This window comes from Cetorhinus maximus, chromosome 15, assembly GCF_964194155.1.
Source record: "Cetorhinus maximus chromosome 15, sCetMax3.hap1.1, whole genome shotgun sequence".
In the NCBI taxonomy this organism is placed as follows: Eukaryota; Metazoa; Chordata; class Chondrichthyes; order Lamniformes; family Cetorhinidae; genus Cetorhinus; species Cetorhinus maximus.
This window is the reverse complement of record NC_135893.1, coordinates 36282338-36309654: the sequence shown is the minus strand read 5'-3', so window position 1 is coordinate 36309654 and position 27317 is coordinate 36282338. Positions and strand designations below refer to the sequence as shown.

The 27317-nt window shown below is 39.5% G+C and overlaps 1 protein-coding gene across 27 annotated transcripts in view; it reads left to right on the top strand.

The window, feature by feature from the left end:
- The window catches only part of LOC144690603 (eukaryotic translation initiation factor 4 gamma 3-like), a 347183-nt gene that overhangs the window by 167720 nt on the left and 152146 nt on the right, over positions 1-27317 (top strand). For 19 of the 27 annotated variants that reach the window (XM_078558257.1, XM_078558258.1, XM_078558255.1 and 16 more), the window contains 5 exons: positions 2951-3136; positions 6996-7104; positions 11019-11072; positions 18037-18134; positions 22790-22915. In XM_078558257.1, coding sequence (XP_078414383.1) covers positions 2951-3136; positions 6996-7104; positions 11019-11072; positions 18037-18134; positions 22790-22915 — 573 coding nt within the window. The remainder of the gene's footprint in view (positions 1-2950; positions 3137-6995; positions 7105-11018; positions 11073-18036; positions 18135-22789; positions 22916-27317) is intronic. The other 8 variants (XM_078558271.1, XM_078558260.1, XM_078558259.1 and 5 more) reach the window with 1 other exon arrangement.

Here is a 27317-nt window from a genome sequence, read left to right as displayed (position 1 = left end):
TATGGCACAGAAACAAGCTGTCTGACCCACCAGTCCATGCCAGCATTTCAGCTGCACTCAGGCCTTCTCCCGTCTTTTCTCATCTAAATCTATTAGTGTACCTTCTATTCCCTTCTGTCTTGTGTTTGTCTAGCCTCCCCTTAAATGCATCAATGCTATTCGCTTCAACCGCATTCTCACCACTTTTTAGGTCAAGAAGCTTCTTCTAAATTCCATATTGGATTTCTTGGTGACTATCTTGTATTGATGGTCTCTAGTTATGCTCTTACCCACAAGTGGAAATGTTGTCTCTGTATCCACTCAAAACCTTTCATAATTTTAAAGACCTCAATTAGATCACTCCTCAGCCTTTTTTCAAAAGAGAAGATACCCAGCCTGTAGATCCTTTCCTGACATGTGTACCCTCATATTTCTGGTATCACCCTTGTAAGTCTTGTCTGCAGCCTCCCCAGGGCCTCTATATCCTTTTAATAACATGATGACCAGAATTGTTGTCCAATCACGGAAATCATATCTAATCTTGGACGTTGTATTTTGAGTTCTGCAAGCACAGGCTGGTTTGGTGCATTCTGTACCCTGCCTTTCACAAACAGCAGAAGGGACATGCTGTTTGATAGGATCCGCCAGTCTTTGGGATGTACTTACCTAGCACACATTGGCATTGAAATTCATATACCACATTACTCATTTGTGTGATCAGTAGAACATCTTTTTGGCTTGACGGCAGCATCTTGTTAGTGACAAATACCACTCATGTTGCTACTGCATAGTAGCAGCGTGAAACAGTTAGCTTCACCTGTCGCTCATTTTTTTTCCTTTGCAGACAGAAATAACATGTATACACATTGCATCTGTTTCAGCTAAACAAAATAAGTGATAGTCATTTGTTGGTTCATTCCTCAGGGCAATGCCTTGACCAATCAGCGTCAAACTACCTGGTATAAATTTCAAACAATGCTTGGCAGTTAACTGTCAGTCACCATTCATTGGTGCATTCCCCATGGCAGCACCTCTACCCATCGCAGTTCACTTGCCAAACAATCAGCATTCACTCCTCATAAAGTATAAAGTTGTTGCTTTCCCTGATGTTGACATTCTTGTGATTGTCCTGATGAGTGCAAGATGAAAAGCTTTGACAAAATGTCTTTTTTCAGCAGTACGTGCTGCAAGTTAAGACACAGGCAGCAGAGTTTAGAGTGTGGGACACCAGCCAGGAGTGTGTTGGAATAGCCGAGTGTAGAGGTAATGAAGGCATGAATGAGAGTTTCAGCAACAGGTGAGCTGAGACTGGGCGAAGTCAGGCAATGTTACAGAGATGGAAATAGGCGGTCTTAGTGATGGCAGGAACGTGACACAGTATCAGGTACAAAAATGTTCCACCTCTTTTCAGTAGAAAATCTTAACCTTCACCCTGCATTAGTTGGAATGTATTTTCCTCATTGAGACAGCAAAGCTACTTTGTCTGAATTAATAGTTATTTGTTGTCAAGCCATGTCACAGTGAATGACTTGATCTATGATTAAATATTTGCCTTGCCTAAAGGCACGCGCCTTGTGATCATTTGTTCCAGCCAAACAATGACATTGCTGTTTACCTTCATGTTCTGATACTTTACTGGGCATACACTTGTTCATTTAAGCTGCTGGTCTAGGGGAAATCCTTTGTGTTAGTAGGAAGAAGTAAAATGCCTTCTCCAGTATAATGAAGCTGTATTTCAAGCCAATGATTTTCCACCCTATTATGGAAAAACAATGTAAATCGCATTTTTAAATGGAAGTGCAGTTTCATTCCATGGTTCCTATTAGGAAAAACCCTTGATCTTTCCATAGCCACCTATCTCAATGTTCAGACAATTGGGAATGATTTTTCACTGCTGTTGAATGGAGATTCTGTCCCTTTCTAATTACCAGCCTGGGTCATTAGGCTTCTATGGAGGGAGAGATAAACTTTAGCATGTCTCTTAAATGTGGAAAATCATTGGCTGTTATGCTGAATGCACGTACATCATGATCCTTCCTACTGATCTATAAGGTGTTCCATTGGCTTTCTCTCTTTTCTGCTACTTTGATCGCTTCATTGTTGAAGGGAGGATTCAGACCTATCCAGGTAATATCAGCTGATAAGTAACTTAACCTCTCTAACTTTGCTAAATACTGAAAATGGGTCAGAGGGTCATTTGGCAGCATTAATAGAATTACTGTTTTCACATTTTGGAGGCACCTTTCAGCCGTCCAATTTGTGTGTAAATCTTTGCAGATCCATTTATATTAAGTTATCTTAGAAATGTATAAAATTGAGGCCTTTCACTTCACAGATCTACAAGCTGTTAATTACTTTTGAAGAATGAATGAAAATTGCCCTTTGCAAACCCATTTATGTTCATTGGAAATTCTTAAAATTGAACTGAAAGGTCAGGTGAACCATTTTAGAATTGATCATGAACTTGCTTTGCCTTTAATGTGTGATATTTTGACTGGATGGAGATGCACCTTTGTTTGTCTTATCCTGTGATGGTGCAGGAGATGGTGACAAACTTGTGTTACTGTTACTCTGCCATTGCAGGAAGGACCTGTGTTTCCACAGGGTCATGCTCTTGCTGGTGGAGCTTGCCAGTGGTGACCCTTTGCCACCAAGTGCTGCAAAACTCATGCAAACGCTGGCTGGAGTCTTGGTGTTCCTACTGTCCTTGGGGCTAGAACCTTTTACCATAGCTGGGGGAAATGACCCACCCAAGGTCAATGTTACCAGCATATTCCCATGAATTAAGCTTTTTTTTTAGTGAATATAATATGAATGGAAAACTCCTTTTTCTTTCACTGATTTTTTTTGAAAAGGTCAATTAGAAAGCTGAGGTGCATGGTATGTAATACATATGGTTACATTTTGTGGATGGTTTACTTGTACACTGAGGGTGGTTTGTTGACATTTATCATTTTGTTCTTTTTTGCAGTTTTTTCAAAGACCGCCGATGCAACCAACAAGACCTAGCATACCGAATAATAATCCTTCCATGCGCCCAGGGACACAGACTGCAACGGCAGCAGTCTATCCACCCAGCCAAGGGCCCATAATAATGATGAACCCACCTGTGCCATATCCCCCAGCCCCTCAGGCTCCGTATTATATCACTAACCCGGTAAGCGAAGAGTGGCCGTCGTTCTTCATCTGAACCAGAAGTAATGGTAATTTTTACAGCTAGCTCCATGCCAGTTTGCAAAGTGGGATGCCAAGCACTTTGTCACATGTGTCCCTTTCCCCACTGCACAGCTCGGGTGTTGCATTTAAAACTGCTCCTGATAATTCAAATTCATATTTTACACTAAAATATTGAATTATATGAAATGTTGAATTATGCAACTTTGAATTTGGAGTAGACTATTTCTGTAAGTGGAAGAGTGATCTACTTATTGTTTTGTTTTTGAAATATATATGTGGATTATTATACCATTTGTAGAAAGCAAAATTATATTCAACTGATTCAGCGCATGCAGATAGTGTATCTGAGAATATCTGAAGGTATTGAATGAAGGTTTTTTTTGCCTTTTCTTCAAAACTATCCCTTTGGGTGGATGACTCTACCAGAAGCCTTTTTAATTTTTTTAAAACCACGGTGATTATTTCTTGGCACCGCGCACCCCTGTAGAATTATTGCATGTTTATAATGCCTTGAAAATATAAAAAATCTGATACTTTTCTAAGGAGTAACTTTTTATTCTACTTGCAGTATTAGAACACCTTAGTGCACAAACATATGCTATGGGTGTGTATTTATTGTTGGCTTAAATTACCCTCTTTCACCATGTTCTCCTGCGTGAAAGTTGCAGTTATGGTGACCTGGAATGTGATAAGTAGAGGTGATTTTGATTTCACTACTTTCGAACCACCTGGTTTGAGTGTGATTGAGACAATTCTATGGAAGCAGGTTACTGGCCTTCCCTTCCAATGTTGCAGCAGTGGCAAGAAAGGACCCTTAAAGATGGCAAAGGCGGGGTGAATATTGAAAAGTTTCTGAAGTATAAAATGTACAAGCTTTGCATGAACTCTTGTGAATTCTTAATCCAAGCCATTTTCTTATTAAAATTTCAGTTGTTTCTAAATTGTCACAAATCAATAGGCAGTCATCCAAAGAAGCTAACACTGGTAGGAGTTATCCTTTTTGTAAAGGTCTGTTCACATGCTGACCCCTCCTTCCCTGTTGCATGGTTGTGCCAATGGAGCTTTTTTCTCTCCATATCCAATGCTTCAGTTGGGATCAGTCATCTCAGTTGGTTAGATGGCTAGAGTGTGGTGCAGAATGATACCAACAGCATGGGTTCAAACCCTGTATTGGCTGTGGTAGTTTATGGAGGTCTGCCTCCTTGTCTTGTCCCACGCTTGATGTGGAGTGGTGCCCCTCAACCTATATAACCCATTTTCTCTTTCTAATGGGAAAGGGATGCCTATGGTCTTTTGTTTACTATGGCTAATTACATTATCGGCTAATTAGTGTTCTGGCAAATTTTATTTTGCATGGTCGTGTTTAGTTTTGCACTGTTTTCATGTCTTTAATTAAGTGAACTCCTTTCACTAATGTTTTTCGAAAAATGTAACTTATATGCTGTAACTTGAATGTGAGTTCATTTAAACTGTGCATCAAACTGCAGTTGATTATAAGTAATATGAAGTAACATTGAGCCTTTTTTTTTGTTTAATTAAAAGCACTTAAGTAGTTGAGTAATTCAACAAAATTACTATGAAATTCTGGGAAGTGACATGGGAATGTGGGAAAATTTAGTTATAAGGTTCAAAACTTTGGCTCCCGAATGCAAAGTATGTTTTGCTCTGTGAATTGATTTATTCCAGAATACCTACATAAAAGCAATGATTATTTAGTTGATTTCCTAAGTGGCTTCTGTTTAAAAAAAAGAACCCTGTCTTTTGTTACCCCCACCCCATTCTATAAAGGCATATTGTATAAGAATTTTCACAATTTTATAATCTGTCAATAGGAAATTGAGGTTTGTTCTGCTGGTAAGTAAGCCTTATTCCCCCCCGCTTTATGGAACCATCCTCTGTTTTGAGGTAAGCCGCATAGTGGAATCTGAGAAATGGTAACTGGCTGCAAATCACTAGTGAAAGAGCTAGATTTGTGTTCTTGAATCTCTGCTAACATCTGAAACATATACTCTGTCATATTGCTGAAAAGAAAGACATGTTTCTGAAACTTTTCAACTTGCACTCATCAAGACAAACATCATAATTCCAAGTTTCTCACGATCACAACAATTTATGCTACAGGAGGAATGGTTGCTGATTGGTTGGCAAATTAATTCTGATTGCCCGACGCATTGCCATGGAGAAAACAATGGGGAACTGTAGGCTTCCCAAGCTCTTGGATAATTCAAAAAAGGCACAAGGCTTGAGCATATTCCTTTTGTTTGCAGAGAATGGGCCCGTGCGTATGAATACATGTCACTGCTAGCAAACATAAATGAGCTATGTTACGAGCTTGGTTGTTAGTGTCGATGTTAGCGCAGTCAGGATTGTTCAAGTGCTGCCCATTGCGGAATCGCATCTAACAGACATTTTATTTTGGGTTTTGAAAGTGTGGACTGGTTGACTGCGGTCTGTCCTCTGCCTATTAGGAACAATCATAGTTTCATGCTGTTTGATTCGATTGTTGGGATGTACGCATGCACCTGGCACAGCACTGGCACTAAAATTCATGCACGACATTGCTCAGTTGTGTAGTAGGCCAAATATCTATTTTGGACTGAGGACAGCATCCAGTTGGTGGAAAGTACCACTCGCGTGGCCACTGCACAGTAGCAGTGTGAAACAGCTTGCTTGACCTGTTGTTCAAATTTTTGAGATACTTTGCATTTCCAGGGCAATTTGAGGTTAATGGTGGTCTTGGCCCATTTGCAAGTTTGCACGATACACAGCAAACAATGACCTGATCAGGTTAGCCATTGCCTCCCAAGATAGCTTTGATGCACTCTATTTCTGCATCAAGCTTGCAAGGTGAGCAAAATGCTGAGCTGTATTTACAAGATTGCTGATGAGGCAAATCTTATAGCGTGTGGAGCTACAAGAATCCCAACATGTATATTGACCAGTGACGGTAGACTTACGATAGACGGTAGTGAAGAACCCATGAACAGATTTCTTAATTAGCACGTCAATAAAAGAGACCATGTTTGACTGGTTGACATCTCAAAAGTGAATTTAAATGCAAGATGGAGCATATTGACGTGTATAAGGAAATCCTTACATGCAGCTGCAGATTCAAAGCTCGTAATCGTATCATCTATGAATTGGAAATATGCGCAGTATAGGAATTCAAGGCTCACAATATCCACTGTTAGATGTGATTTGGTGATTAGGCAGCACTTGCTGAGCATTCCTGAAAGCGCGAATTGCCAAACTAATGACCATTTTAAGATAATCAGTTGAGCTCATAACGTGATTCATTTACGCTTGAAATATATTCATTTCAGGGACCTGTTCTCTGCAAACAAAAAGAATATGTCCAAGCCTCTGGAGCTTGGGGAGCTTATAGTTCCCCATTTGTTTCTCCGTGGCGACACCTTGACCACTCAGAGTTGACTTGCCAACCAATCAGTACCCATTTCTCCTGATATAAATTGTTATGATTGTTTGAAATTTGGCATTCTTGTTATCAGTTGCCTTGAGTGCAAGGCAAAAAACTTAGTCTCTCTTTTCAGCCATATTCAAGTTGTGTACCACTAAGTGGCTATCTTTAGCTCAAGGTTTTTATATAATGCCATTGTGGATTTGTGGACTTTGGCTTCAAAATACTATTGAGTGTTATGCCTGTTACAAAGGAACGTAGGCTTGCAGTAACAAATAGGCCTGCAGTTGTTTCAAGTAATGCTACAATATGTTTTTTCCAAAAACTTAGTTGCCACCTGTTTTTCAGGGCTGCAGAGTTCAAAATTATAAAAGTATGACTTGTGTGCTAAAACTGATTTTTCTTTTTGCTTTTGTGACAGTTCCGCCCCAGTGCAACTCCATACATGGGGCCTCCCCAGCAGTATTCTGTCCAGCCACCTCCTGGCCCATTCTATTCTGGGCCAGGTCCCGGTGACTTCACTACATATGGTAAGTGTTAAGTCACTAACGGTGCTTGCATTTATCTTTTAAATAACAATGAATGTTCTGCTTTTATTTCTGGCTCATTCAATTAATTGCATTTAAACATGTTTTTGCATTTCTGTGTATCCCTGTTATTGTTTAAAACATTCTAGTGTGTTGTGAAAACAAGTTGAATAAATGTACCTCAGGAATACTTATTTTGTAACTGTACCTTCCAAACTTTGTATTGAAAAAGTGAAAGTCAGGAGTAAGACTGATTGTTGTTCTGCCTTTGTAAAATTAAAATGGATTTTCCCTTTTCCCTTGGTGTGGGCTGTCAATTTTCCCTTTTCAAATTGGATTTTTATTTGTTAAGCTGATTGGACTTTGCTGTTGAGGCCGCATTTATTGCCATCCCTCGTTACCCTAAGAGTATTGGCATCTTTCTGCAATCATTTTATACATGACCACTTCGAGAGGGCCTTAAATGTCAACCATTTAACTGCAGTCACATGTCCAGCAGCCCTCATGTGGCAGTGGACCAGTTAAATTTTTGCACAAATTCAGCAGCTTTCATAATTTTTTTTTCTCAAGTGCCAGCCCACAAATGACCAGATTCATTGTATTTTATTTCATAATCTTCCATAGTGAGATTTGAATTCATAACTTCATTGAGAGCCTGTAGCAAGGGTTTTGAGTTATACCACTGTGGTGAAGTACTAGTGGTTACATGTCTGTCACTAGTGACACTGGTGAGAGCAACAAGAGTGTTGCACAAGCAGCATACTCATACATCATTAAACTATATTGTTTCAAGTGCTATTTTTTCTGTGTTTTCGTAGCAGAATTCGTCTTTTAGATTGCTTTTGCACTCAGCATTATTTTGAGAAGACTGGAGAGCATATGCATTTTAAATTTTTTTGTGCAATTTACACTATCCCGTAGACTTTTAAAAGTGTCCTTACACAGTTAATCAGGATTTGCTGTAAAGACATGTACTTTGTGCACAAGATTTGTAATTGCACATTCCACTGCCTTCTGAAGATAATTTCTGCAGTTTCTGCAGAATATTTTAAAAGCTACACTGCTATTTGTCAATGTTCAGTAAACGTAATGTGACATCTGCTATACTACTGCCAGCTGAAATATTCTAATCTCACAAGCAAATAAAGGTGTACAGTGATACGTAAGGCAAAATCACTTAGATGTCTCATTGCTGCTAGTGAGTTACATGATCTGCTGTTTGATTATTTAATTTTCAGTAAACCACAGTGTCTGGTGTGGTTCTCCAATAGCACTTTCAGTGAGCACTGTGGTGAATAATGGATATCTGTAAAGGTAGCCAGGCAATCAAATCATTTAGGCAGATGTTCTTTTTCAAGCAATTTCAGTCTTGAATCATGCCAAGGTGTTTTTTTTTGTACTAATCTGTATTATGAATTTTACAGGTTGATTTTATTTCGTATTGATTTTTACCAGCATCAGCTGCCTGTCCTTGCACCACTGCCCAGTGCATCCAGTGTGTGGCATCCACAGTATAAGATTGCTTGTGACCTAATCACTGTGAGCTATTGAGATTATTCGTAGGAAATCAATTCACAAAAATGCTCTGGGGAGGATAATTAATACCTTTGTGACTTTCAAACTAATGATACCAGAAAGGTTCAGGTAACAGGTGAAAGATTTGAACTGCTTCTCAGTCAGCTGAAATCCAAAATTAGATTAGTATTTAACTCATTCCCATTTACTAGGAAGTACATGGACCGCTTATTTCAGCAGAACCAAACAAAATAGTCCAGTTTTCTGTGGGTTCGTAAATACCCTTGTATATCTGAACTGAAATGATATAGAACAGTGTATGCCTTAGCTTTTGTAATTTTTATTCAATTTTAAAGCATATTTGGTTGATTTTCTAGCACGATCTAAGCTGAGATGAAGAACCTGAAACTGATAGAAGCCTTTGGGTCCAAATATTTATCAGCATTCGGATAGAGAATTGTTCCAAGATCTTATAATCCTTAAACTAACAGCAAGTCTAGGAAAATTCCTGTCTCCCAGGGATTATGTTGTGATGCCAGGGGAAGAATCAAATTTTACTAATAAAACTTGTCAAATGTTGGGAGCAGAGTAAAAATAACCCTTCGAATGTCAGATCTGCATTTGATGCATTTAGTTTTTATTAAGCATTATTTCTGCTTACTCTGTCATGCTCTTCCCTAATCTCTGGCTGCCTTATATCCCTCCTATTTAATCTAATTTATCTATCTTTTCTAGTTTTTATTTAAATTTTAAAACTTAGTTAGAATTCCTTCCATTTTGGTAATGGAAGGCAACCTTCAAAGGTTGAAATATATATTGAAGGAAAGGGTTTTCTTTGGTTCAGATGAAAACTCTGAATAAAAATGAAGATTGATACAATCTCTGATGCAGGGCAAAAGTGAAATGGGCCGTGCTGAATGTTAGAAATCTAGTTAGCAGTCCTGGAAGGATTTGTATTCTTTCCCACTCTAATTCATTAAACCATTAGTTCCAAAGGTTACACAAGTTTTGTTGTGCATTTTTTCTAATTAACAGTAGAACTCTTTTGTATTGTGCAACCGAATAAACTAGTAGAATTAAAAGTCTTCAACTTGACCTAAAAGTAGCTACTGTCATGAGAAGCTTCCACACTGGTCAAGCTGGTTATCTTAGTTGAGACACATTTAATCATACCACCCCAGGAAAGCAGGTTTCTAATGGAGACTAGTGACCTCTCTGCCACTGTCCTGTATTTACTGTTCATGGGGAAAATCCTCACCATTAAGAGGTAGCTGGTGACCCATTGACAGCCCACAGGGATCAAAGAAATATCATTCACTGATGCATTTGGGTGTGCTAACAATGGTATATTGAGAAAACTGCAGCCCTGCATCCACCTGACAACTGGGGAGCTGGCCTCACTTTCCCTGATTACTTTTTATGCACAGCTCAAATCTGCATAATGTTGGAGACATAGGATGATTGCCAGATCGGGTTGAATGTACTATTGCCTATGATCCTCCATCCGTTAATGTAGTAGGTATTTCATACGATGAAGCAAAGACAATGGTCGTAATTGCCCAGTGATTCTTTTGTCCAGCTCCTAACAGTTGGCAGAGACCCAAGTACGGTGAAAAAAATCCAGGCCTTGATCTCAACCAAAAAAAATCCTTTTCTAATATTTACAGATCTAAATTGTAACTAGTCCAGGACAAGAAAGTAAATTTTCTCTCAACTATAATGGATGGGAAAAGTATAAGACTGTTATTCCTGCCTCTTAAGAATCATCTCAAAAAAGTTTTGAAAGGATATGTGGAATTATCTGTTGATGCCCATGGCAAAATTTTTGTAGTCCTGATTTAATTTTGGACTTCTGTTATGGAAGTGATGCTATCATCATAATTGCAAGCTCAGTGGCAGTGAGACCTGCCTGAGACACCTGATACAGTTATTATGTGGTAATAATGTTATACCATCCACTTATACCGAATCAGCCAGTCTCTTTGATTTCTTATGTTTACTCCCTGTTTGTTAATTACTTTGTTCTGTGTCTGGCACCCCCCACAATTGACCTGACCCAGGTTCGTTGGATCCTGCACTGAGGTCAGATAGGTGGATATGTGCCTTGATCCCAGACAGTGCCAGTACCATTGGTGAAACCTCAAACTAAGACAGCAGAGGGAAGATAATTATCTATCTTTTGAGTATTTGTCTGAAATATATACAGTCAATATTTTTAAGTAAAATGCTATTTAAAAAAGATTCACCCAATAGTTGCTGGAATCATCACTGCCACTCTTGCCACATTTCCAAGGCCAGGTGCTGAAATGTGATCTTTCTTTGCTTAGCCTTGGCTAAGCAATGAGCAGCAGGGAATGTTGGGACCCGAGGCTAAACAAATTTATGTTCTGTTTCATGCCTAGCCTCAGAAACAAGGCGCAGAGGGTGGCCCCAATCAGGAGTTCAGCCACTGTGTGGTGAGTTTTAAAAATAAAGTCGCTTTCTTTTTTGATATATTTATAGATAGGCATGTATATTTTAAGCAAATTATTGAGGAAAAGCATTGTAGGGTTTCATCCAATGATATAGATTAGTCGTATATTTCCTTTCTCCTCTTCAACACTTGTCTCTTTTTTCACTTGAAATTACGAGTGACCTGCTTCTAGCTCCTGCTTCCAGTCAGAGAAAGAGAGAGAAGGTGTTAACCCACCAAGCACTGGGCCTAAGCTTGGCATGTCACTACTGGACATAAAGGTGGAATTTGGGGACATGTGGAGGTGATTTTAACTTTCAAGTCACAGCATATTAGGCCCCAGGCACTTCACTCCAAACCTCGATTTTTGTAAACCCATGACCATGTAACTTGGATCGCTGTATTAATGCAAACTATTTTACATAATTTGCAGCATCTTTTGTAATTTTCTTCCAAAATGGTTTTTCTCACTTGCACTGCATGATTCTTTAATATTGGGATTAGTTCGCTTTCTCTTGGTTGATTCTTCTTGTACCAGAAAGAGCAGTGAGGAAGTTATTTTATACCATTTAACGTATACAGTTATTTCATTGCTTAAGCAGTGGACTTCTAGTAGATAATTTGCCAAAGAATGTTTATGTAGCTTTGATATTTTCAGGACTAATAGAAGTACTGCAGAAATTTGAAAGTATCCGAAGGCAGAGATGGAAAATTCTTTACATTAGCCCGTTCTTGGTGCTTCAGTTCACTCCACAATAATTTGCCTTAAATGTTGTGTGGATACCTGACTGTGCCTCCTTTTCCATTCCTCTTTTTTGCTTTCTTTCCTTGCTTATCTTCCTCTTTCCCCTCTTCAGGCTTTTGTCAACATTATTTTTCTCTCTTTAGTTTGACCTTTACTTTTTTCTTGTTCTCTGGTCTGACTCCAGAGACAGCTGGTTGTCAGAAAGTCTAGATGAATTTTGGAATGTAACCGTATGGTGGAATATAACCGTATGGTGGAATATAGGGTGGTGCTGAATAAGTGGGCTCAGTGTGCCTTTAAATTCTGATTGGATGCCTTGGTCATAGTTGGAGTGGTTCTTTCAGTTTTATTTTACTTATTTAGTGGTTTGAAACAATGGAGTAGCTTGCTCAGGCACTTCAGAAGACAGTTAAGAGTCAGCCATGTTTGTGTGGGCCTGGAGTCACATGCAGCCAGACTGGATAAGGGCATCAAATTTCCTGCCCTAAAGGGCATTAGTGAACCAGTTGGGTTTTCATATAGTCCAATAGTCTCAGGTCACTTTTACTGATACAAGCTTTTTTTAAAATTTCTAAGCTCTCATTGCCATGACAGGATTTAAGAACACAACCTCTGAATTACTAGTACTATAACCTAATAATTATAGTACTATATTGTATATGGGGCCTTAATTTAAAGTCTTATCCGAAAGACAGTAGCTTCAACAGTGCAGCAATCTCTCATGGCTGCACTGGAATGTGAGCTACAGCTCCTGAAATGGAGTGCAAACACACAACTCCCTCAACCACAGGTGACAGTGCTATCACCAAAGCCAGGCTAGAACACGCTTTTGTTTTTAGGAGCACAATGTAGGATGCGTGAGAAGTGTCATGGCAGTTTTGTTGCCACTGAAATAGTGTTTTTGTAACATGTGATTGGCTGCTTTCATGATGAAAAAAAGCCAATCAATAATGGTGTTACAACGATGGTTCTGGGATCTGATATGTTTTGGGAGGTTGCAGGGTGGGGGGGTGGTGGTGATGGAATTTGCGGGTTTGTGCAAGCGTAGTCAGTGGCATTTGATCAGTTTTAGTGAGGTTGCTGTGGTACTGAGAGGTTAAAGCGATTGCAACACTGCAGCTCTACATCACCTAGATATATTTTCACCCAGATACAATATTATAAATAAATATATACAAAGCTAGCCATTCAAATGGACTGAATGAGTTACTCTATGCAGTTAGGGCCCTAAATGCTGTTATGTTCTCAAGATTGCTAATTGCAAAGGTTAGCGTACTTGCAACATTAATTATTCTCCTACTTCCTTTCCCAAAATTCTCAAACTGCAAAAACCACATTGTGTTCCGACATTATCCTTCCAAGCAAAAACCTGGGGCTTTATTGTCGTTTCTCAACAGGGAGTGGATCAACTGATGTAAACTGTGAGCTGTCAGTTTCTCCAGGGCCTCCTCCCAGCCCTAATTGTTAACCAGATAATGTTGAAACTGGGTGAATACACCACCACATGGAGCCATGCTAGAGTCACATTTAGCACAAAGCAAGATGGCTTTATTGTTGGAGGCTGATATCTCGGTCTCAGGACATTTCTTCAGGAATTTCTCAGGATAGTGTTAGAGGCCCAACCAACTTCAGCTCCATCATCAATAATTTTCCATCCATAACAAGGTCAAAAGTTGAGATGTTTGCTGATAATTGTATTCAGTTCCATTTGCAACTCTTCAGATAAGGAAGCAATCCAGTCCATGTCCTTGCTGCATGCAGGCAGCATTCTTGCTTGTCACATTCAACAAGAGCGAATCGAACCAAGGATCAAAACATTCAACAGCATTACCATTGTCTAAATCCTCCACCACCAATGTGGTGGTCACCATTGACCAGAAAGTTAACTGGAGCTGCCACATAAATGCTGTGGCGACAAGAGCAGCTCAGAGGCTAGATATTCTGCGGCAAGTGACTCAGCACCTAGTTTCCCCAAAGTCTATCTACTATCCTTAAAGCTCAGGTCAGGAGATGGAATACTTTCCACTTGCCTGGCTGAGTGCAGCTCCAACAATACTCGAAGCTCAACACCATCCAGGGTAAAGCAACCCATTTGATTGACACCCTATCCCACCTTGGCTGCCATGTGTATGGTCTACAAGATGCACTGCACCAACTCACTAAGCCATCTACCAAACCTGTGACCTCTACCACCTGTAAGGCAACGGTCAACAGATGCATGGAAACATTACCACCAGCAAGTTCCCCTCACTGTCAATCCCAGAACTCCCTACCTACGCTGTGGAAGCACCTTTGCTGCATAGACTGCAGCTGTTTAAGAAGGCAGCCCATCCCACCTTAAGGGATACCAGAAATACTTACGCCCCATAAATTAGTAGGAAAAAAAATCTGCTGCAATACTGTATGCTTCTTGCTAGGCATATCACAGTTGCTAGGGCTAAGAAAGATGCTGATGTGCAGAATCTCTATTGAGTCAATTGCTGAAGCCAACTATAGAATTTCCCACTGAGAATGAAGACCTGAAACAATTTTCTTTTCTGAAAGATGAGCAGTAATTGCAGATCTCTTGGGCAGTTGTTTGCAAACATTACCTTGATCAGTCTGCTGTGTTTAAGTATAAAGTGGGTGTCACTGTGAGCAAAATGTGAGCTAATTTGAAATCTGTAGTTGCAATTCAGTTCCTTAAGCCTCCCTCGTCTAAATGGTCTCATTTTATCTTGGCAATGGTGACTTGAATATAAGGGTATAATTTCACAAGTACTGGCAACTCTTTTGTATCATGCTCAAGTAGCTATTTTTCATCTAAGACTAAATGGCAAATATTGGCAGGATTATTTTTCCCCTGTCTTCTCTGCTACCCCACGATGCCTTTGTTGCTATAACTCGGGGACAAAAAGACCAAATGCCTCACTGTTGCCTTCATTGTGGTTGGCTAACTTAGCAAAGACCAGGAATCAAACCTTTGGTCTATTTGACTGCACACCGTACATTTACTCAGTGAACCTTTTGGGTAAAACTGTTTTGTAAGAGCCATTTTTGAATATTAATTAACTACTTTCCGTGAAAACAAAATACAGGCTGAACATTCTTAGCTTTAATTTTAGGCTCTGTATAATGAGCATACACGGCTGAAAGTGCTGTGGTGGTGAGGGCTATCTAAAGCTGTATTTCTGGCACGTTGCTTGACTTGGAGCTGGTATCTGTGAGAATACGTTGCCATGCATCAGCTGGCTGTGTCAGGAAGGTTCAAAGGTCAGACTTGCAAAGAATGAACTGTTGCGGCTAGGCGCCAGGGTTTAGAAAATCCTGTAAGTTGCATCATTGTGTGAAGGTGATCAGTTATATACAGCCACTGATGTGGCCAGTCTCCCTGTATGCAATTTATGTTGAAATGGCAATCACTGGTTCAGTGCCCTACTGGTAATGCAGACAGCATCTCTTGATTTCCTGTGCTCATTGATCCTTATGAATCTGGCAGTATAGTGTCCTCACATATGGTGGTTACTATTTGCAGTTTAATACAAGATAAAAAGGCTGTGGCAAGTAGTGAGCTGTAGGAGTTGATCAGTGATGTCTGTAATACTTAGAACTCTGATCTGAGCTTTGACTGCTGTGGACCTACTGATCAAAGTGAGAAGGTCTTTTCATGCTCAATGGATTGTAGAAACATAGAAGAAACAAAGATTTTCGGCACTACTTTGTAAATAATATTGGGTTATCCTTCACGTCCACTGTTAGAACTCCACCTGGATTAGTCTGGCAAGTCTGTAGGCTGATTTCTTCTCCTGCTTTAAGAATGGCTGTTGATGAGGGAAGACAGTTGAATGAAGAGAAAGAAAATAATTAGCGTGGAAAGTGAGTAAATAAGTTACAGGAAGAAAGATTCGGCCATTCCAGTTTAACATGAAAAAATGCCCTGCATTGCTTTACAGGGCAGAAAAATGGGTGGGTGTTATCATGTGACTGGATCTCAAATACTTTTTTTGTACTGCTGTTGTGTAGTTTTTTAATAGTGGAATGTGATTGTGGTATAAATTAAGGAAGGTTTCACTTAATGTATGGTGAATCCAGCAAAAAGAAAATAACTAAGTGTAAGGATGAGGAGCAGTAAGATATGTTCAGAGATGGGTTTCAGTATTGCCCCATGATTCTTTTTATATTAGCTTGTTTTCCCCTAAACCTGTTCACTAATTAGCAGGCATATCCTATGTCTTTTGTCCTGCATTCTCATCATTTTGTGCTGTTGCCCTAATTAACCCGGAGCTGTGATTGCTTTGCTTGCACCTGTAGCTGTCTTGTCCCAAAAACAGTTTTTGTAGTCTTATCTTACTTTTTATGCATTATTTTCAAGGCCCCATGAACTGTATAGCACCCCAAAGCCAATTTCTGTGACCAACCCCACCAAATAACGTGGCAAGAGAATGTAGATTCCATGACATTTTACCAAATGGCTTATACAATTATGTTTTTAAAGAAGTGTGACAGCAGCAATTTTGTCTTTTATTTTAAAGAAAAGCACATAGGTTTAGATAATGGCATTCGAACTACAAACTTTGAGTCTCCAGTGAGAGGGAGAGCAGGAGCTGACCCAGAGACTGCTGCAGCAGTCCAACCTATCTGCAACAACTACCCTCCAACCATCACTCAGTGCCTTCAGCAACCAGCTAACCCATTCTCTGGTCAGCAGCACGAGCAGCCAGAGTGTTAATTAAAAATAGACTTATGCAACAATATAACCGTACTGCACGTGTGCACTGGGGAGACACCAACCAAAGATTACTGACCTTTGCATTCATTAGTTCATAAGTTATTGCTGTAGTTTTACCCACACTCTGCCCCTAGCTCATTTTTTGCACTTACGCAACTGGCACATGTGCTGCACTGACCCCTTTTTAGGAAAGACAAAACAGCAACCCATGTAACAGCACACCAGAGTGTCATGAAACTATAATATTTTTCATAATATTATTGTGGTTTTTTATAAAATAGGTTTATGGGTGTGAGTGTAAATGGTTCTGTCTGTGTGATTTATTTAAATTAGAGTCAGGTAGACTGCAAACTTGAAATTATCAAAAGAAGTTGGGGGTAAAAGGCATTTAAAATGCTAATGAGTAAAAATGGATGAGGTCCTAGCATATGAGGTGTGAAGGAAGTTTGCATTTTTAGATAAGTGAAGTTGTTTGGATTTCAATGGTAGGATGCTTACAACTAACAAATAAGTCAAGGTGATTATGTTTATTGTTCTCAAAAGCTACTGACCATATCGGCAACATGAAAGATTTTTGTAGTGTGGGAAAAGTACATTTCCAAAGACATATGAAACAGTGGAATTTACAGATTAAAGAGAGTGAAACATATACAAACAAGGAAGGAAGGTGATGTTGTGGGGCCATGTAAGATCTAATAGGAGTGTGTGAAACAGCCTTGAAGAAGACTCTAGCCATTTTTGCAAAAGTCTGCTGTGTCCAGTAACTAAAGTTGGAGAAAAACCTTTGGAAGTCCACTGTCAAGTGGGTGTTGTGGTAACTTGCTGGCTTGCTTTTTAAATTTAAAAATTATTTAGGATTGTTGTCTTAAAGGGGGTGTGTAGTTGGGGGTCAGGTTAATTAGGAATTTTGGGATTTGTTGTAGTATTAAGTAACTGTGATCTTATGTATGTGCTTGAAACCTTTTGTTAATGTTTTAATTTAATTTTTGAAATCTCTAAAGGGACTTGTTACTTCTGAATTCAGCGCCCAAATCTTCTCGTAATAAATACAAATCGCAAAACTGTTGCGATAGTGTGGCCAAATTTCCCTTGTGGATTTGGTTCGCCTGGCACACATCACCTGCCATGTCATAACAAGAGTAAGAATGGAAGAAATACTGCGGGGCACCAGATACAAACAGCCTGCTTCTCATTCTGTGGCTGGGATAGTTTCCATGCCTATTTAATCACAAAGCCCTGGGGCCCTGATGATGCAGCATTCTGCTTTGTGCCCCTTATCCACTTTGGCAGTGGGCATCCCAGCATTGCATGTTTGATTTCGGTGTCACCTTGATGTGAACAGACACCTGAGCTCTGTGCATCCAGAGGACTCTGCTGTTGAATTGCTAGTGACAACTTAAAACCAAAATATGCTGTGTTTTGTAAAGCATGTGAAATTTAGAAAGTCTGAAAGTTCCTTCCATCATCTTTGCTCTGCAATTTTGATGAGTTCTAATGTGCTTTTTCTTTTACCAGCACCATCCTATTACAGTCAACCTGTGTATTCGCCGTCTGCACCTTTGATAGTGCCTACACAACCGCCACCACCTCCAACAAAGAGGGAAAAGAAAACGGTATGACAAGTTCATGTGCTGCTCCCTTTCTGCTTTCTATCGGTGACCTGAATGTGTGCAGATGCGTGGAATTAAGGTTTAATTCATAACACACCAATAGGGACTATCTTGACACGTCTCTGGGAAAATTGTTCAGCTATTTAGTTGTGTCTGGTGTTCACTGTGAAGATTTTAATATGCAGTTGATGTAGGCTGAATTTGTCAATTTGAAAGCATTCACTTGCCCTATAGTCTTCACCTGTCATTTTGTTCAAGAAACCTGTCCATTTCTTACTAGCATAGTAGAGGCAGCACAGACATGGCAATGAGAGTTTGCTGGCTTCTGCCCACAATTTGGGAACATTTAAAAAGTGTAATCACCTAATTTTTGTGATGATATCAGTATCTGTGAGGGATAGATCTAGGTCAGGAAGTGATACCTACTCATTAACCTGCTCTCTCTCATCTGTTGGGTTCTGCCAGTTGGTTTGCTTTTTATCCCGCCACACACTTTATCCAGATAAACTGAGTGACAGAGGAGAAGTGAGAATAGCTGCCTCCAATATCAAGATAGCATTCATCTAGTAGGGCACAAAGGATGTTAATAGTATGTTAATTATATTGTTAAGATACATTAATTACACATAGATAGGGGACAGCTAGGACACTGGGGGTGGGAGGAAAGCTATGAGACTGAACAAAGTCAATAAACTCTCTTGGTAAAGAAAAGTTCTTTGTCTTGGTTTTGACTTCACCAACCGGCTTCGATTCTGTGAACAAAGGAGCCCCAGCACAGATCAGTGGGCATCAGACGGAAACATTTCCAACGGCTATCCAGACCTGGCAGGAAGATGTGGGTGGCTGCTTAAAGTTATTCATTGCAGCCCCTGAATATCATTGCAAGACTTCAGAACTGCATCATCGGCAAACTAACTTCAACAACTATCTTCCTACTCCCAGAAGGGGATCAGGCAATGATGTCACCTGACTATTGCAGTGCTTCATTCCATTCGTAACTCTTGTTAATGGATCCACCCACAGCAGCTTACAGCAGGACATTTGTGCCACATTAATGCCAGATACTGGGCCATCTCAAAGGCAAAATCCCAACCATCTCCCCTGATCTTCAGTGCTCCACCATCAACATTTTTGGTATCATCATTCACCGGCAGCTTAACTGGACTAGCCATATCAGCACCATGGGTACAACAGGGCAGAGACTGGATACTCCACAACGAGTGGCCAACCTCCTGACCCCTCAAATCTTCCATCCACAAGCCTAATCATGAGTAAGGTGCAATGTTCATTGGATGGGTGCAGCTACAACAGCACTTAAAGCTTGACATTATCCAGAGCAAGATCAATTCACTTGATTGGTGGCCCATCCAATGTCTTGACATCCACCTCCTTTAACACTGGCACGTTGTGACTGCAGTACAAACTATCTACAGGATGCACGACAGCAAATGACTAAGGTTATTTTAACACCATCTTTGTAACCCTTGTGACCCTGCCACCAGAAAGGGCAAGAGCCATCATCTACAAATTCTTTCCTAATTCACACACACTTCCTGGCTTGGGCTCATATGACTGTTCCCTTCTCACTGCTAAATGAATAGGCTGGAATTCCCTACCTATTACCATGACCACAATTCAAGGAGAAGATTTACCATTATCTTCTCATGGCAATTATAGATGGACAATACCCACCTTGCAAATGTCACGCACACCCTGAGAATAAATGAAAAGAACAGTGCTCAGTACAGAATAGGAATCCAGAAGGATTACAATAAATACACTCCATCTCTTAAGATCTTCTGTTTAGGGGGAGTTTGGGCCCACTTAGGCTGTGGACATGTCCAGGGGTCAAAGCAATACTAATTTGGAAGAGACCAAATTCTTGCCATCCTTGATCCTTTGACACCCTGAAGATGTACACATTATTACACTGGGGATAGTTCTTAAGATTGTATGATTTTGTAAGCTTGATTCTGGAATAAAATAAGCTGTATATTGTTCAAGATGTGAATCCTGGCCTACTGTAGACTATTTAATGCTGCATCTTTGTTTACAGTTATGTGTGAGAAATGGATGTTATTTTTAAAAAATATCTTTGGGGAATATTGTGTTATTCTGTGAAGAAGGTTGTGTGTTTGTGTCTGTGTGTATGATTTAATTAAGCTGGGCAAGACTAATAGGAGACAGGTTGTCTAGGGGGTTTGAAACATGAAAAGGATGGAGGTGTTAGGTTTGAGGTACAAGTGAATCATTTAGATCTAAAATATGCATTTTTAGATAAGTTGAGTTTGTTTGAATATCAAAGGGAAGTCAGAGGTGACAAGAAAAGTGCTTGCATCTTGCAGGAGTTCCATAGGTAAACAGAAGTGGGGATATTATATTTTATTGACCCGCAAACAAAGACACAATAGAGACATGAAAGATTTTATATTTGCAAGGATTTGAGTTTCAAAGAGGTGTGAAAACAGTGGATAAAAGCAAAATACTGCGGATGCTATAAATCTGAAACAAAAACAGAAAATTCTGGAAAAACTCAGGAGCTCTCACAGCATCTATGACTCAACGCTCTGAAGAAGTGTCATACAGACTCAAAACGTTAACTCTGTTTTTCTCTCCACAGATACTGTTAGACATGCTGAGTTTTTCCAGCTTTTTCTGTGTGTGTGAAAACAATGGAGCTTGAGTTGAAAGGGGAAAATGGTATATTAGAATTACAGTGGAGAGCTTAACATAGCTATTTGAGCTGTTGTGCTGTTGAACTGGAGCTGAGTTGGGAGCTGGAGCTCTGGGCTGGAAGAGAATGCAGTTTGAATCAGCCATCCAGTCAAGCCAGAAAAGTCTTAGGCTGCAACAAGCAGTTTTGTTCTGAGATTTGGATTTCCACAGCAGAGTGGGAGAGAGTCCATGTTGTATACCTCTATTAAAGTTACAACAGTTTGCCTTGAGTAATATTACTGGATTTCTATACTTAAACATCTATAAGGGAGTGTTGCCTAGAAGGTGTTTACTTGTGGATCTGACGAAGTAGAGTCTTTTAGGGGAAAAATGTTATAAGATGAACTTTAACTGTGTAACTAATCCTGTGTGCTTAAGTTTTCTTTTATTCTTGTTAATAAAACTTATACTTTTAATCCCAAAAGTGTTAGTGGACTTCTTGCTGCTGGGATCATTACATCGTCTTCTCGTTTTCAGAATACAAAAATAAAGGGTATGGCCCATAAGCCAAGTTTGTGCAGCAATTAACATTGGCTGTGGTCATAACATACGTTAATGTTATTTCTGTCCTGTTGTTGAAAGTTGATGTGAATACCACTGAGGAAGGGGTCTCGGGAGTTGGGATAGGGTTCCAATACAGTGGAAGAGTTTTCACTTCCCATAAAGGCAGTGCAGAAGGGGAATTCCATGATTATGAATTTTACTCTGCAGGTTTTAAATCATTTGAAAATTGGTGTTCAAATTGAGAGAACTCTTTTGGTGGTGACGATTTTGTCAGGGTAAGGGCCAGTAGAATTTGCTGATGCCAGCCTGATGTAATTTTGTGGTAAGTGTTCAGTTGTTCGCTCTTGCAAACCTCTCAACACATTTCACATGAATGGACTGTACATGCTCGGTGAACCAGAAGCTGCAAATCTGCAGTTTCCTACCACTGCAAAGAGTTCATATTCTTTAGAACTCTGAATCCTAGATCACCAGTGCTAGCTGCATTTTATTTCTCTTCAAACAATTCCGGAGGGCAACATATTAACGCAATGCATTAGAGCTAGGATTAGATTCCAGATTAACTAACTAAATTTATTGCCAGAACTTAAAACAAGTAGGATGCATGCAGAACACATGCTGATGTACAATTACAGCAGCAATAGCCCGATCTCTTAAAAGCATGCAATGCTCCTGACTGTAGTAAAACTCTCCTTACCAAGCCTGGAGCATCCACCAACACTTGCTTTTGGTTTTGAACAACCCCGTTTAAAGTGCCTTTGTAGCTCTTTGTCTCTTGTGTGTGCTCATTCCTGTTCTTCTTCCTCATGCTCACAAAATCTTCCTAACTTAATTAACACATTGTTACCTGTTTGGAAACCTAAGACGAAGGCCAATTGAAGACAGACATGCCAGGAGTGGTTGGGCATCTTCAACCTTCCCTTGCTTCAACTTTACATACACTGTTTTTATATCAATAGCAGAACTAGTTTGGCTAATCTCTATCTAATGAGATAATACATGGCATTTAGCTCATACTGATCTCAACCTCCATTGGAGAAAGCTAATCCAGTAATGTTTCAGGTCCTTTGTACTGCAGCAATTAATTTATGTTTCTATTTGTTTAATAGTGTGGCTTCTTATTATTTGTATAGCCAGTTTAAGTCGTGCCCATAATGTTGAAACTGTTTTTAATGGTATATTCCCAAGTGCCTCACGCTATTAACATTGGAAGACATTTAAGTTCTGCACTTAATTTTTAAAAAAACAGCTTGTAGAATATTTTTTAAGAAGAAAGCTCTTTGGGGTACTTTCTTGCCATTAAAGCTGGAGAAATTACATTTTCTAGATCTTAAGAAACATTTCAGTGTCATTTAGAAAGTCAAAATGTTAAAAACATAGTGTTGCAAATGATGATCAGGCTGCAACAATTTAATACTGAGTTGATTTCTCTTCTGCAGATTAGAATCCGTGATCCAAACCAGGGAGGCAAGGACATCACTGAAGAAATATTGTCAGGAGGAGGTGGAAGCAGAAACCCTACGCCACCTGTAGTGAGGCCAAGCTCCACACCCACTCCACCTCAGGTACTTAGAAAATATTTGACTACTTTAACTTAACTGAACAACATTCAGTACAAACTAGCTGTTAGTTAAAAGTTGACAGTTGTACAGAATTGTAATTTTATTCCATTTTAGGTTAATTCTAACAAGTATCAGAGGGGACCTTTACCAAGATGTACAAGATACGTAATGACTTAGGAAAAGGAAACTGCAAACAATATTTTGTCTGGCTCAAGTCTATGCAGGGCAAATTTAGGACAAAGGTTAAAGTGCTTCTTTCAAAGGGTGATTAACAATTGGGGCAAGTTGGCAGGAAAGAGTGGTTGCAGTCAAGATACTGGTTGCATTTCAGAAAGAGTTAGGTGCTGCAATGAGACAGTGGAAAGATTAGTGTTCTGGAAGGATGAAATCAAATGTGCTAAAGGGTCATCTTCACTCCATTCCATCTTTTGATCATATGCAGCCTTTGTAATATATAAGCATATGGCAGTTGCATCCTAGCTGGGAGTTAATTATGGAGGATGAATCTAAAAGACCTCCCATAATAGATGAGTCTCCAAATGGTAGTGTTATTTTTGTTGACCTTTGATTGAGCTGCTTCCCCCGCCCACCTCTCTTATCCATGCCTTTATTACTCTAAGCTTGACTATTCCAAGGCACCCCTGGCCGCCCTCCCATTTTTACGCTCTGTAAACTTGAGATCATCCAGAACTCTGCTGTCCTGTCTTAATTTGTACTAAGACCCGTACGCTTATACCCTCTGTGCTGACTGGTCTACAATGGCTTCAGGTTAAGCAGTGTCTTTTTAAATTCTCATCCTCATGTTCAAATCCCTCCATGGCCCTCACCCTTCTCTCTTTCTCTAATCCCCTTTAGCCTTAAAACCCTTAGATATCTGTGCTGCTCTAATTCTGGCCTCTTGAACATTCCCAATTTTAATCTGCTGTTGGCTGCTGAGCCTTCAGTCCTCTAGGCCCTGAACTTTGGAATTTCTCCCTACACCTCTTTTCTCCTTTAAGATGCTCCTTAAAACCTACCTTTTTGTCATCTGCCTAATATCTCCGTACGTGGTGCTGTCAAATTTTGGTTGATAACACATGAGCACAGGGGTTATTGGTAAAGCACCTGCAGATATTTTACTGTATTAAAGGTGCTTATAAATACACTGTCCTCCCTAACAACAATGCTGCAGTTCTCCCTGCCAGCCCTACCTCTTTTTTTTGTTGCCAAAGCAGCTGTTGGCGCTGCAACACTTACTCCGTCAAATGAAACCTTGGCTCCCTCATGCTCATCACTTCTGCAATAAATCTAGGACAGTCAGCCAAAGCACCAATCAAAGCTTCAGTGGTGAGCATCTAAGCCAACACACACACACTCCCATACTGCTCAGGTATGGTGCCGACAGATTCACTGAAGGTGAGCAAATACAGTCTTTAATCTTTTTGGCTGGTTTTCTAGAGTCTGAGTGCAGACTGATGGCTACAGTCATGAGCTGCCAGATCGGCTGGTAGAGCAAATGCTGAGGCGCCAGCTGATCTTGCTGACAGAAGCAATGTTGCCAAACTATTAGTCCAAACAAAGGAAAATTCTTTTACATAATCTAACACAGGTAATGGGAGCACAACTGTTTTCAGTGATTGTGCGCAATGGTTTTTAACTGGGGATGATAGCATAATGGTTATACAATTGGACAAGTAATTCAGAGACCCGAATCAATGATCAGGCAGCATGAGTTCAAGTTCCACCACAACAACAGGGCATTTTAAATTTGGCTGATTAAATAAATCTGGAATAAAAAGCTAGTCTTGGTAACGATGACCACAAAACTACTGGATTGTCATAAAAGTCCACTGATGCCCTTTAGGGAAGGAAATCTGTTGTCCTTACCTGGCCTGACCTTTATGTGACTCCAGACCCATAGCAACAGCCTTAACTTTTAACTGCCTCTGAAATGACCAAGCAACCCACTCAGTTGTCAAGAAGCCATCACCTTCTCAAGGGCAATTAATGATGGGCATTAAATGCTGGCTCTGCCAGTGATGTTACATCCTGTAATTGCTTATAAAAATAAACAATTGAGGTTCCAGTTTTAGTTTAGAGTAAACATTGTTTAGGGACAATAACCCTTAGTGCATTACTGCTGTATGTTGAAGAAAGAAATACGCTGGAGCGGAAAAGACCATTATCGTGTATCTAGTTAAAGCAATAACATTAACATTGGGAAGAAAAAAAATACAAGTGCAAAGGAGTTCTCTTTATTACAGCATGAGGGGTGAGACTGTCATTATTAACTACATGACTTATTTTTCTCTGTAAGGTAATTGTTTCAGGTGTGTTTTTAATGCATTTTCTGAATTTTTTTATCCATTTAATAGATTAAAATTAAGTGATCCAGTTGCTACACCAATGTGCAGCAATTCCCAATTTATTGCAGATTTTTTGGAGAAAACTTAAGCACATAGAAATGGTTTCGTCGACACATACAAGTCTTAAAAGCTTCATGTGTGACCATAATTAGGTCAAATGATTTGGCATGGTGCACATCCAGTGAGAGAATTCTAAGACTTTTTATTTCACATTGGGTTAATGTGTATGAAATGATGAGAAATACAAATAATTTAAAATTTGTATCTGGTGTATGCTATTTAAAACCCTATGTTTGTAAAATCAAGGAAAATATAACGATTTTATTCCCTCATTTTGCAATCTTTATAAATTTATCCACGGATTTACATCGAGTAGAACCACTAATTTCACATCTGCACATTCAGAATTTCAAAAGTACCTGAGTGCCTATGCATTTAAATTTGATTTTGAATTTTGAAGTTCATTTCCATCTAATTTCATGAACCATTTTTGTTTTGTTCTGGTTTGCTCACTCAAGTGCGCATTAGCAAAGCAAACAAAACCTAGATCTGTAGGGGAGCTTGACCACCAGCTCCAATGTTAATGTGGCTTATGGTGGTCATGTGGTTAGTAAAGTCATATGGACACTGGTTTCCTCATTTTCTGGTGCAGTAAAGTGGAATTAAGGAAGAAGATACAAGTCAATGTAAACACAGCTCACGTGCTCACTTTTGTTATGAATGAAATAGAATCACCACAGTTTGATATTTTACATTGTAACTACTGCACAAAGCATTGTTGTGATTTTAAGCAAAATCAAAATTTGCTGGAGTAGAACTTTGTGAAATGTATGCTTGCTCTTGTTTAAAGTATTGTCTGTGTTTCATGTTGTACTAAACTTTAAATACCTGTCTGTCTTCTAATGTGTATGATGTATCATGTTCCCTCTAAGTTAAAAATTACAAATGAAAAATGAAAAAACAAGAGCTTTTCACATAAATAACTTTAAACAGATGAGTTTTATTGCCAGGATCTGATTTTTGTCAGCTTTTAGCAACGTATGTGAAGCGTTTTCACAAAGGCATTCAATATTTAGTTTGCTGCTGGAATAATGATTATTTCAGTTGCTTGATGTAATTGTCTTATCTATATATTTTTTTAAAATCTGCATTAGCTTGTCCACTTGCCTCCAAATTTGGACCACAGACATGTTTGTGCCAGTTATCAATGCTATTTTGTTGGGTTTGAGATGGTGCTGCATCATTTGCAGGATGGAACTGGTTTTCAGTCATTCTTTGTTGGAATGAAATGCTTCATCCAGCACTCTCTCAAAGAACTAAAGTGACTTAACGAAAGAACATCCATATGATTTGAAGCTTTTCAAATTTTGGCCTGGTTGTTGTGAGTTTGGTCCTCCGGTCCTAAAGTAATTAGGTAGGCCCCGAAGTTCCCTGAACTTTTAAATCAACACATTTGCTTCTCAGTGCTCCTTTCCTTACCACTTGTTTCTGTTCACATTACCTGTTTAAAATAATAATTATACTTAGCTTTAAATACAAGTATATCCTTCTTGCTATAGAATACTTAAAAAATAGTTTATTCCATCATGCCTCAAATAGATTGAACTCATGGCCCATCTTTGACAACTGAAAAGATTGTGCAACTAAGGTGGGAATGTACAACTACAGCCACCATAGAAAAGTTAGGGTGCAGAAGGAGGCTATTCAGCCCATCGTGTCTGCGCCAGCTAAAAAAGAGAGAAAAAAAGAAACTAGCCACTCATTTAATCCCATTTTATAGCACCTGGTCTGTAGCCTTGCAGGTTACAGCACTTCAGGTGCAGATCCAAGTACCTTTTAAATGAGTTGAGCATTTGGGCTTCAACCACCAATTCAGGCACTTAATTCAAGATGCCCAGCATGCCCAAGTGAAAAAGCTTCTCCTCATGTCCCCTCTAATCCTTCTATTAATCATCTTAAACCTATGCCCCCTGGTAATGACCCCTCAGCTAGGAGAAATGGGTCCTTACTGTCTACCCTATCTAGGCCCCTCATAATTTTGTCCACCTCACAGGTCACCC